This window comes from Pelodiscus sinensis, unplaced genomic scaffold (genome assembly GCF_049634645.1).
Source record: "Pelodiscus sinensis isolate JC-2024 unplaced genomic scaffold, ASM4963464v1 ctg53, whole genome shotgun sequence".
Taxonomy (NCBI): Eukaryota; Metazoa; Chordata; order Testudines; family Trionychidae; genus Pelodiscus; species Pelodiscus sinensis.
This window is the reverse complement of record NW_027465900.1, coordinates 750,753-766,725: the sequence shown is the minus strand read 5'-3', so window position 1 is coordinate 766,725 and position 15,973 is coordinate 750,753. Positions and strand designations below refer to the sequence as shown.

The window sequence follows — 15,973 nt, the reverse complement described above, 5'->3', positions numbered from 1 at the left end:
TCTACCCGGGGCTACAGTTAAAAAGCTGTAAGAAGAGATATTTTCAAAAATGAGTGTGGTATGCCCTTGCAAAAATGAAAGTATAGTACTGTATCAGACAGATTTCCAAGCACAAATGCAGCCATTTGAAGGAAGAGCCAATGTGCTTAGCTTTGAAAATTTAACACCTAAAGACTTCATGTTGCTGCTAGCCATTGAGCCTTGTGTTCTCGTAGTCACTTCATCGGATTGAAACATACTTGTCTTTACTGATGTATTTTTTCCCCGTGGTGGTGGTGGTCCAAATATTGTCTGTTTTATCTCAGCTTTCAGCCGTTCCTCTCGCCAGGACTATGGATCAGCAGACCCTGGATTTACAATGAGGAGGAAAATGGAGCATTTAAGGGAAGAAAGGGAGCAAATAAGACAGCTTCGCAATGTACGTGCCTATGACTTGCTGTCTGGGCTCAGGCTGGGGGGGCACACCCTGTGTTCAGTGAGCTTGCTTTTGCTTTGCACCAGTTTGTTTTCTATTTGTTGTTATAAAACCTTTTCTGCATGGCCCAGGGATTGCAGACAGCGGTGCAAGGGTGATGACTGCAGTGTTGTAACTCTGCCTTAGGAGTTGGTACATAACAGGTTTGTCCTGCCAGGGTGGCAGAAGGATGGCAGTGAGGCTACAGAAAAGGGGATGCAGTTGGGATGCCCTTACACCATGTCAATCTGGGCCACACCTTTGGCCCTTGAGAGATACATGTTGCTGTAACATGGCACAAGGAGAATGGTGAGCTGTGCACTCTGGTGTGTATCGGAAGAGTTGGCCCTGGGTTTCAAATCCTGATCATTGAATAATCAAATATAATTTGCGGGTAGGACTTTTGCAGAAAAGAGTGTGGATAATGTCAGTGTTTTGAAGAAATGTTTTACTATATGGTTCTCTACTGGCAAACATTTTGTAAGTTATGTTCATTATAAAAAAAGTTTTACCTCTTTTTATGCTGTTATTAAATAGTGGTTAGACAATACTGAAACTTAGAACAGTCGGTTCTTCTGGATGTCTTAAATTAATCCTCCGATTGCCAGCTGCGGTCATTGGAGACTGTACATGTCTAAAGGACACATGATGTACAGCGAGTTCAATTAAACACCAAATCTGTCATAGATAATACCAGGAGAGCAGCTCCAGCTTCTGCTGTAGTAACATTTTGCTCATGCCCAGTTAAGGTGTTGAGGAGCAGTGCTCCTAAGGTGTATAATGTAGTGTGCTTCCTGCCCCTTTTTCCATGAAGGCTTGTTGTTTGGATGGTGGAAAGCACTTCCTCCTTCTCCCGATCTCTTGCTACACGAGTGTAGGTACTTCCATCCCTCACAGATCAGCTATCTCTTGTTGAATGGGTGACCCCTCCCCCCTACTCCAAAATACGCCTGTACGCCAACCCTGTGTTGTATGTGACCCCTCCAATAGAAGAAAAAAAAGTTGTTGCCCACGAATAACATGAATCAAACCCATAGCCTCCATATCTGCACGAGGCTAATGCTGCTTTTAGTCTGACATGTCTACCTACAAATCCTTCACCTTCAAAGAATTAATGTGCTAGCTCTCTATTCTATGGGCATTGACAGGAGCAGTAGATCTGCATGGGTGAACAGAGCACCATGGTAGCAGCTGCATGAGCTGCTACCTCAGTATACTTGTGAACATAGTCACATCATCAAAAACTGAGCTGGAGAAAAAACGGTTAATTATACAAAGACTGGATGCAGTAGCATAAGTCTCCACTTAGTATTGCGATTTTTAAACATGGATTATTGGATTATAAATGAAAGTAAAATTTCCTCAACTGTGGGACTGTTTTTACTGTGGACTTCTCTTCTGCTTGACAGAATCTTGAGTCGAGGTTAAAAGTCATTTTGCCAGATGACATTGGAGCAGCATTGATGGATGGGGTTGTTCTTTGCCATTTAGCCAATCACATAAGGCCACGTTCTGTTGCAAGTATTCATGTACCATCACCAGCAGTGGTGAGTCAGCTACATCATTTGTTTTTGATTGGAAGTGAAAGCAAACTGTTGGAAGTCAGCACTAGGAAATTGTGAATTCTCTTCCCCATATTAAATGGTTATATTATCAATTTCATCTTATTTTAGGATGCAATAAACAAGTATTTGTTGCTGTATTAAGGTTCAAGGGTTTAGTAGACTATTATGTACCAAGTCTTTACAAAATTAGTTTAGTAACTTGTTTTCTAATACAACTGTTACTATATTTGCATCATGATTATAAAGTCTTTTTATAAATGCATAACAGAGATCTAACATCCTATCTTTACAGCCTAAACTCAGTATGGCAAAATGCAGAAGAAACGTTGAAAACTTTCTTGATGCTTGTAAAAAATTGGGCGTTCCACAGGTATTAATAACTTTATTGATTAATACACTTAATAATCCCAGACAGGGTGAGTCAGCATTTATTTTTCTGGGTTATTTAGAGAGCCTAGTGGATAAAATAGCAAAAAGGGAGTTGGGAGTCCTGTGTTACATTCCTAGCTCTGCAGCTGGCTTGCTGGGTGACCATGGCCAGGTCCCTTCCAGTTTCAGGGGTAATGAAATTGATCATCTGTATAAAATGCTTTAAGATCTGCTAGTGAAAAGCACTATAGGGGGTGGGTGTGTGTGTGTGTGTGTAAGTGTAACCGGGATGAAAGGGATTTTGCAGATCACAAGGTGCATTGACAGATACGTGGAAGAAGCTTGCTTGGCTCTCATGTGCCTCACCTCTACTCCTTGTTGCTAGTCCCTCACTTTCCTTTTACCCATTTTCATTCTTCCATCCCACTCCCTTTCCCCCTCCCCCCCATGACAGGAAATATTATGGGCCAAATTTTCTTCTCTGCATGAGGGGACAGGAAATTCCATGAGTTTGTGTTTTCAGTAGCCGCATGACTGTTCTTCCAGTGGCTGTTTAACTCCACGTCAGTAGGACGGGGAGGTGATTTAACACTGAAACCCATAGTTCCGAAGTATAGCCCTGTACTTCTGCACTGCTTGTGCGCCCATCCTTCATATGAGCACAGCTCCTACAGAAGTCATGTTCCCAATGACTCCCTGAAAGGCTGCTACCCACAACTCCAATTTGGTAGAGCAAAGAGGTTCATGTGGAGTGCAGTGCTTGTAAGAGAATTCCTATGGGTTGCGTGGGAGGTGATTCATTTTTTAATTTCAACCCACCAGCAGACTGTAATCATCTTCACAGACAAATCATAGTGGAGCTTCTTCAGGGACAATGAAGGAAGAAGTCTGACACCGAACCCGCACTACCTTACCCTCGCTCAGTTTTGTTCCCCCATGAGAGCATCTAGGAGTCTCTGGCCCTAAATCTTCAGTAAACTAAAACTGTCAGAAGCTTCTTTATTCTTAAACATTTTCACACACACAGACACACACCCTTAATTTTTGTTTTGCTCTAATTTACCAGGTTTTTTATATTTGTGTGTAATTTTTTCACACTACAGTTATCAGATCTTAGGTGAGATATAATTAACTTCTGAGCACCTTGTCATACTTAATAATATTGCTGTAGAGGTAGATGCATATGCAAACTTATTGACTAGCGAAGATTTCAGAACAATCTCTAATTAGTCACAGTGAGTTCTTTGAGTGATGAAGTCTTCTAAAAGTACAAGCAATGCAGAATGATTGAAATATGATGCATGTACCATTTTATTTTTCAGGAAAGGCTTTGCCTGCCTCATCACATTTTGGAGGAAAGGGGTCTAGTGAAAGTTGGTCTTACAGTTCAAGCTTTGCTTGAACTACCTTCATCTAAAGCATCCCAGCTTTCCTCTGTCTAACGTGACTTTTGAAAACCAGGCAACTTATCATTGGTCTGTTGCTGCCAAGCAGTTCTGCTTCCTGAATGGGAACAGCCAAGCCATCAGAAGTAGTTTGTGCCCACACACTTTAAACAGAGCCTTACTTTGGAAAGATACATACAAACTTTAATTTCAAACTGACAATTACCTGAATATAAAGTTGTTCTGATGTTTTAAAACTTGGATGCACAAGAGAGTTTAACGGCATCAGATTCTGTGTCCAGGTAATATAAGTTCCCAGTTTTCCATTAATATTTCATGACCGTATTTTTAAAAGCTGGATTTTTTTTTACTATAAATGCTGTTTTGTTTTATAAAGAATAATATGCACAGCAAACAAAGCCCTACTATAAAAAGTTTGTCAATCATTTGGTTCAAGTGTAAAGATAAAACAAAAGCCTCGCTACAGTATGATGGTGAAAATCTGAGTGACACATCACATTGAATCCATTTTTGTTTCATATAACTCTATATTTGAGTTCTTTATTTCTTGCACTTCTGACTGTAATTTATATACTTCTAACATCTCCATTATTTAGTTGGATGTATAATAATTACACAAAACATTATATAGCAAAAAGGGTTTTTCCAACCTAAGTTCGTGCCAAACTATTTTTTTAGTTGTACTGTAGATTGTTTACATGTGAAGTGCCTGTGTAATTGATGACTCTTGATAGTCTTAAACATTTTTGCAATTTCTTTTTCTGAACTAGATGCAATGGGAATTTTAAAATATTTTAATAGTTTTTTGTAAGGTCAGTAAATGATGCTTCACATTTTTGGTGTTATATGTTTTAAGTTGCACAAATTAATTATGTTGTCTAATGATTGGAAAATAATGTAAATACATGTTATTTATGCTATTTAATTTAGTAATACCCAATCACTTTTGTTTTAATGTATTGTTAACAAAAATTGTCACTTTGAGTTATTTTTTCCTTGTTTGGGACAAACCATGATGTCCAGAGATAAATCAGAAGGGTGTGGGCTAGGGACCAGTACGTAATAATCATTAAGGATGTTTTGATAAAGCTGCCAAAATCTCAGGTTTATGCTGTGACTTTCAGAATTTTACATTATGTTGGTCCATTAGATTTGTACATTATCAGAAATCACCACAAGTTAGATTAAAAGAGGGGGCTAGGAATCTTTATATTTTTCCAGCGTTTACAGGTTTGTTTGAGAGGGACTTAATTTGGGAAAAACTGCCTGCATGTCACGTCGCACATTCACTTTGCACCAATGCTTCTCATTTGCACCATTGTCGCCAGTTATCAGCGGTTAACTCTGTGCTGAAAATGTCACACACTTTGGGATAAATGTAAAAACAAAAAATCCCACAACAGAAACTTTTTCATACTTGGCTAGATATAAGTACTTGCTTCTACATCTTTTCTGACTGATATATCCCCACAGTGTTCTGAGAACTTTCAAAATGATAGACAGTTGACTCCCTTTCTTTCTGATGTGGTTCTGTTTTTTTCCTTCCTCCCAAACAAATTTACCTTCTTAGTAAATATATGACTCAATGAAAAATGGTTGGTTCTGGGTCAGTGTGTTTTCAGACAGTTACTTTAGACCAAGGGGTAAAATTTTGTGTGCCAGATGATGTCAAGATAATTAATTGATGCTCTTTTGCCAATTGACCTAAAACTGTTTTGTTACATTTGGCTAAGGAATAAGGAAGAAAATATTGATTTGGTTTTTCCTTGCTGTCTTTAATTGAAGCAATAAAGCCAGGTGAGAAGACTGCCTAGAGCAGGGGGCTGGACTTGATGACCTTCTGAGGTCTCTTCCAGTTCTATGATTCTATGATAAGACAAACAAACATCTTGATAGCTAAAATATCTAGAAGATACAATTATTTTAATGCTCTTTAACTAAAATCCATTGAAATTAAAATAATTCATGGAGTTTTGGTAGCATATGCTGTTTATAAAGTGTATTCTGAGATACAGCTCATTAAAAAAACCCAATGCTCTCTTTATAAAATCATTCCTATATAACAACATCTGGTACTCATGCACAAATTGAAAACGGCTCATTAATGTTTGGCCATTAAAATAAGTTTAATTTACCTTTCCTCTAAATTATCCTTTTTATTTATCTTAATTCACATTCATAGGAGAGATTCATTTAAAAAATGAAGGGGTAAATGTATTCTCATTTTACATGCATGCAATATCAGGGAAAAATTAAATTTAGTTGAGATTAAAATGAACAAGCAAATTTAGTTTAGTAAGCAGATTTTGGGTTGTTACGTTGTGCAGGTACCGGGTTGGGGAGCACTCACCACCCAGTTCCTGCACAGCCGGATGAGCGCTCCCCCTGCCCCGTCCTACGGCTGCGGAGGAATCGGGTGGTGAGCTGGTGTGTTTAAAAAAAAAATTGTATACCCCGTGGAGGGGTGGGGGAGGGTGGGGGTTTGTAAAAACGAATATAACCCATGGGTTATATTCGCTAAATTACAGTAAGTTTCAGACTTATGTAATCGCTAAACTGGATAATGCAAACGCTTGTTGGACTGTTTAAATACGTTCACCAGTCCTCAGTGACATTTCAGTTTTCCAGATGGAATTAAGTTTCCTCTGCAAAGTCTGCTGAATACAACGCAAGCCTCACTTAATACCACTTCTAGTCAGTTTGTTTTGTGTATCTTTTGTGGAGTATTGTAATGTGTGAAGAGAGGAAAATGTTTTATGTCTGAATGTAAACACTAAGTCTAGCTGTCAGAGTAGTGTACGCTAGCTTCACTTCAAAAAAAAAAAACAAAAACCAGTTTTCCCTAAAGAGCTTTAAATAGTTTGACAGTTAAAAAAATACTGTTGATATCATTACTATATTTCATTTACATTTGACTGTTCATACGTACAGTGAAATAATTAAGAAATTTTTAATATTTAAAATGTTCATAATCATAAGTATTGCTGAAATAGCTTTGCTTTGTTATAGAAACTATCCAAGCCCCCGTTTACCCCCTCTGAAAGGAATCAAACCTGAGAGAAGAGGCGAAGCATGGAGGATACTCCAAGATTCTTCTTGGGGAATTTCCTGCTTATCGGGTCACATTAGAAAAGTTTGGTGTCCTTTAGAGTGAGCCCATAAATCTACAAGGAAAGGACACCAAGATCTGCATGGTTCTCTTCAGTTCCCCCCCCAGACGTAGTATGGCTTTGGAGCACCGTGCTGAAATTAGCTATGCTGCCCCATAGCCATTTGGTAGCGTACACCTGGGAGAATTCTGTGCCCCAAATTAAAAATTCTGCACAGTGTTAAAATTCTGCTTTTGTCAAAATAACATTACGTAATCACATCACTTTCAATTATTTGGGTAATTTGTTTCAAAACACCTTTCAGCAACTACGTCTGCAACAATGCAGACTGCCCAAAAGATTCCCGCCCGGAGGCAGAACGTTAAAGCCCTACAACAACCTAGTCCCTGTTACGCTGGCTTCTCCCTCTGAGCCAGGCTGTGGAGCACCCCATGGCCCATACGTCTGCACCACCTCTCCCCTCAGAGCCCAGCCATGGGGCACCCCCAGCCCAGACACCCTCACCCCAAAAAAATCCTCTGCAGGGTTCCCTGGTACAGACCCCCCCTACCCTGAGCCCAGTCACAGGGTCAGACACCTGCTCCCCAGCCCAGACACTTGCACCTCCTCCTGCCCAGGGATTTAGAGTCTCATGCTGGCTCACAGGCTTGTATGGAGTTTCCTGCATGCTGGGAACCGCAGCTGCCCAGAACATGCCCTCTCCGCTCTAGCAAGATCCTGTATTGGAGAGCTGGGCTTTGTTGGACCCAGTGGTCCCAAATGTCAGCCAGCAGTTCTGTAGCACCAGTTCTGCAGGGAAAAAGGGAATTCTGCACAGATTGTGCATTGCAGATGATGCAGGATTGCCCCAGGAGTGGTGGCAGCTTCAGAAGCGACTGACAAGGGATCCATGCTTTTAAGAGATGAAGGAACAATACCCCCAATCTGGAAATGGGAGAGGCATTACTGCCTACAGCCCATCTTTTCCCCCCACCTCGGACTGCCATCCCCACGACTGCAATTCAGAGGGCGAGGGAGTGGCAAGGTTCCTTAGGGCTCTCATGGATGATGGCTAGATTTCTGTGCACAAATCAGAGTTCTGACCGGGATGCAGTGTGGCAGGGCCTGGCCTTTCCCTCGGGTTAGTCCAGCCCGCTCAGTGGAAGTCACAGTCCCTGTCGTCCTCTCATAACAGGCAAGGAGAAAGCAGCCCAAGGATGCCCCCAGCTTTCATCATGGACTGTGATATTGCATGTTTGGAATTTTTCTTAAATGTCACTAATCACAAGTAGTCGCCATATAATACTTTTATTTATTATCTATCTCCATTTCTAGCTGCATCTGCTTACAGACTCACTAACTTTCCCCTCTCATGCCCCCAGTAACCTTCCCCCCATTAGTTTTTCACATGGGAAACTGTCACATAGTTCAGCAGTGAGGCGTCTAAGAGATCCCCACATCCTGCCCATTAGAAACACTGTTTCCATTCTGTGTAGGACCGTGTGTGGTGACACGGATTGCACCGTTTGGTGAGGGCTTCAGAGCACTCAGCATTGGCTTGACTTGAGTAGGACTAGTTATGCCAACAGTAAGAGCTTTAGGGAATCTCACTCATTAAGGCTTGACAGTTACAGTGCTGTAGGAGTTATTTACGAACTAATTATTCAAAGCCAAGTTACTGCAATAAAACCACAGTAAGGCATGTTTAGTGATTTATTACATGTCTGAACATACCAAAATGTTTTCTTTGGCCCCAGCATGTTGTCTTTTTCCCCATAGATGGACAGGGTATTGGCATGGCTCCAGTGCAACCCACAGGAATGTTGTGTCCTTCAAGGGGTAAGATTATTAGTGAGGTCGTTTCTAGTTGATTGTACCCTGTTTTAAGTAATGGCATTAAAGTGTTTAGTTCAAGGTGACAAAATGACTTCAACCTGTCAGAAATACACGTACTGACATGTCTCAGTGGTTTGCATATAGATAATTAAAGGTTGGAGTGGCTAGATCTGTGACTTTGATTTGCACTGTACATAGGACTGCAGGTCATTGACCGACAAATAGGCTCAGATATGTCCAGATTTTTAAAGCTCTTCCATAATATAACCAGGAAGGACCTACCTCAGAGGTGGCCAACCTGTGGCTCCAGAGCCATACGCGGCTCCTTGCTTAGGTACCAAATCCAGGGCTGCAGCTACAGGTGCCAACTTCCCACTGGGCTGGAGGGTGCTCACTGTTCAACCCCCAGCTCTGCCCTAGGCTCTTTCCCCCTAGGATCCTGCCACTTCCTACCCTCTCCACAGAGCCTGTCACACCCTTGCTTCCCCCCTCCAGTGTCTGCCACTGAGACACAGCTGATCCCAGTGGCAGGAGGAAAAGAAGGAGGCACTGACTGGTGGGGCTGCCAGGGGCTGGGATGTGCTGAGAGCGGTGGTGGGGAGATGAGCAAGGCTGGTGACATAGAACGGTGGCTCTTTGTCAATGTGCGTTGGTACATTCTGGTTCCTCCTCAGGTTTAGGTTGGCCAGCCAGACCTACATAATGTACTGCATAAAGGAGTAGGTTAAGAAAGGAATAGTAGTAATCGTTTAGCTGTATCATGAATTGTAAGGAAGTGCCAGGAAGACGGGAAGAGCTGCAGGGTCTCAGTGTGGACAAGACGAGGGTGCAGGAAGGAGCATTATTTTAGGATTACTAGGAACTAGGGAACCTTTCGAGAAAAGAAGGCCTAAAATGGAATCATCATTTCTTGCATGTGAAATTCAAACTGGTAGAGCGGAGCACATGGTCCATTAGGGATGAATTTAAGTGGGATATTCTATATCCTAGTGAAAAGGAGAAGAAAGAAGTTTGGAAAGTACATATTGGAGCAAGGGAGGAGCAGTAAAACATAAGAATCCCTTCAAATATAACACATGAATGAAAGCAAGAACTGAATAACAAAATGTAAGTGCTTATATAAAATATGAGACGTTTAAATACTAACATGGGTGAACTAAATTGCCGGGCATTAAATGAGGATATTGATATAATAAACATCCTGAAAACTTGGATGAAGATAATCAACGGAGGACACAAATACCAGAATCCAAAGACATATGAAATGATGAAGTCTAAATGGATTTTTTATTACTCAAGAAATAGATCTTGGATTCATTGTGGATAGTTCTCTGAAAACATCTGCTCAATGTGCAGCAGCCAAAATAGCAAAAAGAAATGAGAAACCATAAGGAAAGGGATAGATAAGAAGATAGTGTCATCGTGATATTACACACATTTGTACTACTGCATGCCTTTCTGGTCACTCCATCTCAAAAAAATATTAGAATTAAAAAAGATTCAGAGGACAGTAAAACTTATTAGGAGTATGGAACAGCTTCCATATGAGAAGAGATTTAAAAAGACTGGGAGTGTTCAGCCAAAGAAGAAAACGACTAAATGTGAGTGAGAGCGGTCTGTAGAATCATGACTGGTGTGGAGAAGTGTTATTTCCCCCTTTCCGTAAAGCAAGAGCCAGGGGCCCCAGGATGACATTAATCGGCAGCAGGCTGGAAACAGATGTTTCGCACCGAGCACAGCCAGCCTGTGGGACTTGCTGCCTGGGAACGCTGTAAAGGCTAAAAGTCTCTAGTCCTTTTCTGACCCTAGCTGTAAGTTCAAGAACCATTAGTGGCCATTAGCCAAGATGATCAGGGATGCAGCCCTGTGCTCTGGGTGTCCCTAAAGCTCTAGCTGCCAGAAGCTTGGACTGAAGGGACCAGGGGATGGCTCCTTCGAAATTGCCTTGTTCTAATCATTCTCTCTGAAGCATCTGGCTGTGGGCACTGTCAGAAGACAGCACATGTCCATTCTGCTCTTCCAGGCAAGTCCTCCGTAGGCCACTCTTCATAAAGGGCCACTCTTCTTTGCCTCTACCTGGAGTTTATCCCTAAAATAATTTGAGGTTCACATAAAACAAGCTCCTTATTGGGATTTTTCCCAAAACAGCAATGCTGCTGAGGAGGAGAGTGGACGTCACTCTCTTGATGTCCAACAGGCACTGGCACGCTGTGTGCAGAGAATGAAAGCAAATAGGAACCCACCAAGACTGTTTAGCACCTTATCAGAGCAATCAAGGACTCCAGGATTATCCATGCACAGACTCTGCAAAAGGAACTCAAGCTGCACCATCCTTTCCTCCCAAGTAACATGTTTCTCTCTCACATCTCGGAAGGGGGGAGAGCCCGATTCCCTGGAGTACAGACAAACCTCTACAACCATGGCGTCCAACCAGCTCTGAAGCAGTAGCCACTATAGTGGCCCACACTCCACTGGCCAAATAGCCACATTGTTTGAGCCAATTTGCCACATGTGGCTAATGGTTAGTATGTTGGACACCACGGCTCTACAGCATCTCTGAGATGAACTCTACTAGCTGTATCCACAAGGCAGCTACTTTGGAACTCGCCATATATTCAGATGCTACACGTTGGCCCATACCTGTGCTGCAGATATAGCTGTGGGAACAGACATGCATGCCCTCTTCATCCTTGTGAAGCAGGAGGTGGAGACTACTGCTTACTAATTTCCCATGTGTGGGGTGCACATAGGAGCCGTCACTCAAAGAAGAAATGGAAGCAGGTTACCTGGAAGTGGAGGTTTTTTGATATGGGTGGTCCCTAATTGTATTTCACTGCCCACTCCATCCCCTTTGCGGTGGCTGATGGCTGGATTTGCTGTAAGAACAGACTAAAAAAGCATCTGTCTGCACGGTGCCTTATACTCTTGGTTCAGAGCATGAGGAGAGCAACTGCACACATGTAAACCAACAGACGTTGCTTACTAAAAATCTTCAGAATCATGGGTGGGGCATATCCTTACCCACGTGTGGAACACAGATAAAGACCACACATCCTGAAGAACCTCTAGTTAGAGGTAAGCAACCTCTCAACCATTTTCTGCACTGAGTTAGTCCGAGGTGTGCATCCTTTTTGGAAATCCTGATCTGTTACTTCCAACAACTTCAGCTGAAAATGGCATGCTGGTTGTTTTAAAAAGTCTCACGTAAATAAAGGAATACCACTGAGCTCTGAAATTGTAAAGGGTATGGACCATTAGAACTTGTCAAGAGGATATGTACAGTTTTGTGGGGCATAGAATTTCCAGCAGGGTGTCTGTGGGCTGCACTGCAGACCAGATTTATTCAGAGGATAAGTTAGCCTGGTGCAGCAATGGGAGTGGGGAGAAGAGCGGGCAGATGGCTTGGAATTAGTGTAGTTCTCGGGGGAAGGCAACAGCTCCCAGTTCTGGACCCACGTCTCTCTGTAAAGGCCATAGCAAGTATAGAATTGGCTTCCTGAGTCTCCCAAAGGCTAGGGAATCTAGTCCTGCAAGGCGTTCATGGCTCGCTGCCTTAGCTCTGCCAAGCGTCCTTTCCAGCCATTCCTCCCACCCCTTGTGACCATGCTTGTGGGATGACAGTAACATCTGCTCGCTCCCTCTTCATCTCACTGATTGAGCTCCATGTTAGAGATCAGAAACAAGGGAGGGGACATTGAGGTCACAAAGTCCTTTTCGTGTATTTCCTTTTTGCCAGCCACCAAGGAAAGAGAGATCCCTTCCCATGCCTTTCTGGGCACATCTACCCTTCCTAGAGCATTGGGCAGCACCCAACCAGGGCCTGCCCCGAGATCAGTTCTGCAAACGAAATTCCTGTGTACACGTAAGGGGGCTAGGATTCGGTGGCTGAAAAAACCCAACGCCTCTTTTCTGGAGCAGTATCCTTTGCAGGGACAGCAGATAGTTATTGGGGGAAGTGAAAGCTGAGTGCGCATTTTCCAGTAATTTTCACACGCACACACAAAAATACTGTTATCCTGGACTCCTGAAAGGAATGTTCATCGAGAGAATGCAGTGCTGCGAACAAGAAGACATTTCCCTGGTGTTAGTTGCTTCTCTACTCCAGTTTGTCCTCATATGAAAAGAAACCGTGTTACCACTCCTGGCCATTACATGCCTAGCACATAGTTTAACATAATATGCACGCAATACATTTATAGTGGCATCTTCACACTGGTGGGGAAAACATGTATATCGAATGCACAGCATTTTTTAAAAAATACACTGTTTTATGTAGCTATTTTGGTGATATGCATGTGAAAAGAAAACATTACGCTTTTATTTCTAATGTGGAAATTGTTCTTTCCACATTGGCCCCGTGTCTAAAATCAAGATGCTTCCTTCTTAGTTTAATTCAAGTCAATGGCTTTAATTTTTACTTCGTAGACTAGTGCTTTGTATGGGTTTAAGAAGATACTTTCTATAGAGCATTTCTGTTAACACACACTGAAATTGTAGTTTTGTTACACTGTGTTTCACTGTCTTTTTTTGTTATTTTCTAAAACACACTTGAGTTCATAAAAGCCACTTGATCATTTTTAGGTGGAGGAGAAAGCAATAATGACCAAGATGGCATCAGTCACTATGTCTACACTGTAATGCTATTTCAGGATACTGGGGTGTCCCAAAATAGCAGTCCATATCTTAACAGCAAGCCTGTTGTTTTGGGCTCATTATTCCGACGTCCCAGTAAACCTCATTCCACAAGGAGTAAGGGATGTTTCTGAATAGCAACTTATTTCAAAATGTGGCTATTTCAAGCGACAATGCAGTGTTGATGCACCCTGAATGATTTTCTAATTGCTTTTAAAGTATATTGAAATTAACAGTTTTCGACAAGCTTTCTTTAAATCTAGCCTTCTGAGCCACACATCTGCCTTGAGGGCGGGGGGCTGGACTCGATGACCTCTCGAAGTCCCTTCCAGTCCTATTATTCTATGATTCTATGATCTGAATGCCAGTCCTCGAAAAGCTTTAGAAAACATCCTTATTTTTCTGAGAAGTCATAAAAAAGCAGAATTGTTGAAACCTCACACAAATTAAATCCTGATGGGTGATGTTCTAACCCATTGAAATCAGTTTCAAAACTCTGCGTGACTTCAGGGGAACTTCCCCAGAGCATGTATTACAGAGCAACCTATCTGACACAATCTGTTGGCACTTAAGATACAGTTAAGGCTTCCCTAGGGGAAGTGTAGTAATATCAAACAGCCAGACAGATCAAGTACATGGTGGTAACCACGCAAGTGTGTGTTTCTGTTGAGGGGGGGGGGGTTCGTTTAAATCAGTCATTTGCCTAGAATGGCAGTTTTTGTTTTGGGCCTGACCATGTAGCTGAGACATGGAATTGATGCTGGACCGTGGAAGTTCTGTTGGTAAAGCGCAGGAAGGATCAGGCCTTTCTTTGTAAGTATTAGTACAGGTTTGTTTAGTAAACCCGTATACTGTAGTAAGCATTGATAGGGCATTGCCACAAGAGGGGAGGTTTCCATGTGGCCCCTGTTTTGTGTTGCATCTACAGTATATGTGTGTACTGTCTGTGTAGTACGTACACAGACATTGTAAAGGGATTGTTTGGTGACTAGTGTGGGATTCATGTGAATTTTAACTATTGTGTAATCTGTAGAGCCAAGAACATGTGATTGCTTAAAAACCATGTTACAAGATCAGTTGGTCAGTATTCACATATTTTGTTTTGTACATTTTTTATTTCTTATGAAACTCAGAAAACACAATATAACCAAATCAGCAACATGTAAATGTATGCAAAATTTACAGTGATTCTGAGTCAGATATCTGGAAAGTGATCATATAAGTAGCAGCAAATGCTTAAATTGTGTTAAATATTTGTAACACAACTATTTGATATTGCATTTTAATCCATTCTGCATTTCATATTCCATAACCCTTATCCCTCCGTTTTGAAGTTCGCCTACATGTACAATTCTGTATCTTGAGTCTTTTAATTTTCAGGACTTCCATTATTGCTGGTGCTTCCAACGTGCATCTGTTTCTTTGGAAAACAACTCTACTGTTATTTTTTGTAAATAGTTTTGTATTGAATTTGCATGGATAAACCCCTCCCCCCGCCCAAAACCAGTGTATATATTCTATGTATAAAATACAAACTGTTTCATAACTTCCACGTAGCCGAGTTATTCATTTTAATCGTTTGTCTAATGATGTGTGACTTATCAAATTCTGATTTACCTGCTGTTCAGCCAAATCCCCTTTTAAAGCAGGGGTGGGGAACCTTTTTCCATCAGAGGCCACTAACCCACAACAAAAGGGAGTCGCGGCCACACACGGCGCGGATGCAAGCTCTAGGAGGGTTAGGGTGAGGAAGGGGGTTCTGACCTTGGCCAGGGGTTTTGGGGGAGGGTTCAGGCTGAGGCTAGAGGTTCAGGTGTGGGGGGAGTTAGGGTACTGGTTCTAGCCAGAGCCTGTTCCCTCAAGTGCTCCCAATTGGACGCACAATGGTGCTCAGGGAGGCTACCCCCGCCCTGATCCCATGCTGCTCCCAGAAGCTGCCACAGCGGCACTGCATCTTTCCTGCAGCGAGGCAAGCTGGCACTTGCAGTTCCAGCCTGGGACGGGGGGGAAGGGGACGTGCTGACACTCGGGGCTTCCGGTCCACAGCCAATTTCTGCACCACAGACCGCCCCAAAGAAAGCAGGGACCTGATCCGGCCACAAGTCTCCCACCCCTGTTTTAAAGGCCAGTGCTCATGTCTGAGGCAACAATGAAGAGTTTTTACAACACAACTTTTGTTCTCAGAGAACCATAGAGCTGGAAGAGATCGCAGGAGGTCAAGTCCAGCCCCCTTCCCAAGGCAGGACCAATCCCAACTAAATCAACCCGGCCAGGGCTTTGTCAAGCCGAGACTTAAAAACCTCCAGGGATGGAGATTCCACCCCCTCCCTAGGGAACCCATCCCAGTGCTTCACCACCCTCCTAGGGAAATAGTTTTTCCTAATGTCCGACCTAGACCTCCCCCACTGCAACTTGAGCCCATTGCTCCTCTTCTGCCATCTGCCCCCACTGAGAACAGCCTCTCTCCATCCTCTTTGGAACCTCCCTTCAGGAAGTTGAAGGCTGCTCTCAAATCCCCCCTCACTCTTCTCTTCTGCAGACTGAACAAGCCCAAATCCCTCAGCCTCTCCTCGTAGGTCATGTGCTCCAGCCCCCAAATCATTTTGGTGCCCTCTACTGGAC

General features: G+C 42.6%; 1 protein-coding gene across 2 annotated transcripts in view; it reads left to right on the top strand.

Moving 5' to 3' along the window:
- Window positions 1–14,903, top strand: part of LOC142824388 (leucine-rich repeat and calponin homology domain-containing protein 2-like) — a 50,087-nt gene extending 35,184 nt beyond the window's left edge. For both annotated transcript variants that reach the window (XM_075916251.1, XM_075916252.1), the window contains 4 exons: window positions 306–418; window positions 1,864–2,001; window positions 2,312–2,389; window positions 3,711–14,903. In XM_075916251.1, coding sequence (XP_075772366.1) covers window positions 306–418; window positions 1,864–2,001; window positions 2,312–2,389; window positions 3,711–3,830 — 449 coding nt within the window. In that variant the 3' untranslated portion in view covers window positions 3,831–14,903. The remainder of the gene's footprint in view (window positions 1–305; window positions 419–1,863; window positions 2,002–2,311; window positions 2,390–3,710) is intronic.
- Window positions 14,904–15,973: the final 1,070 nt, after the last annotated feature.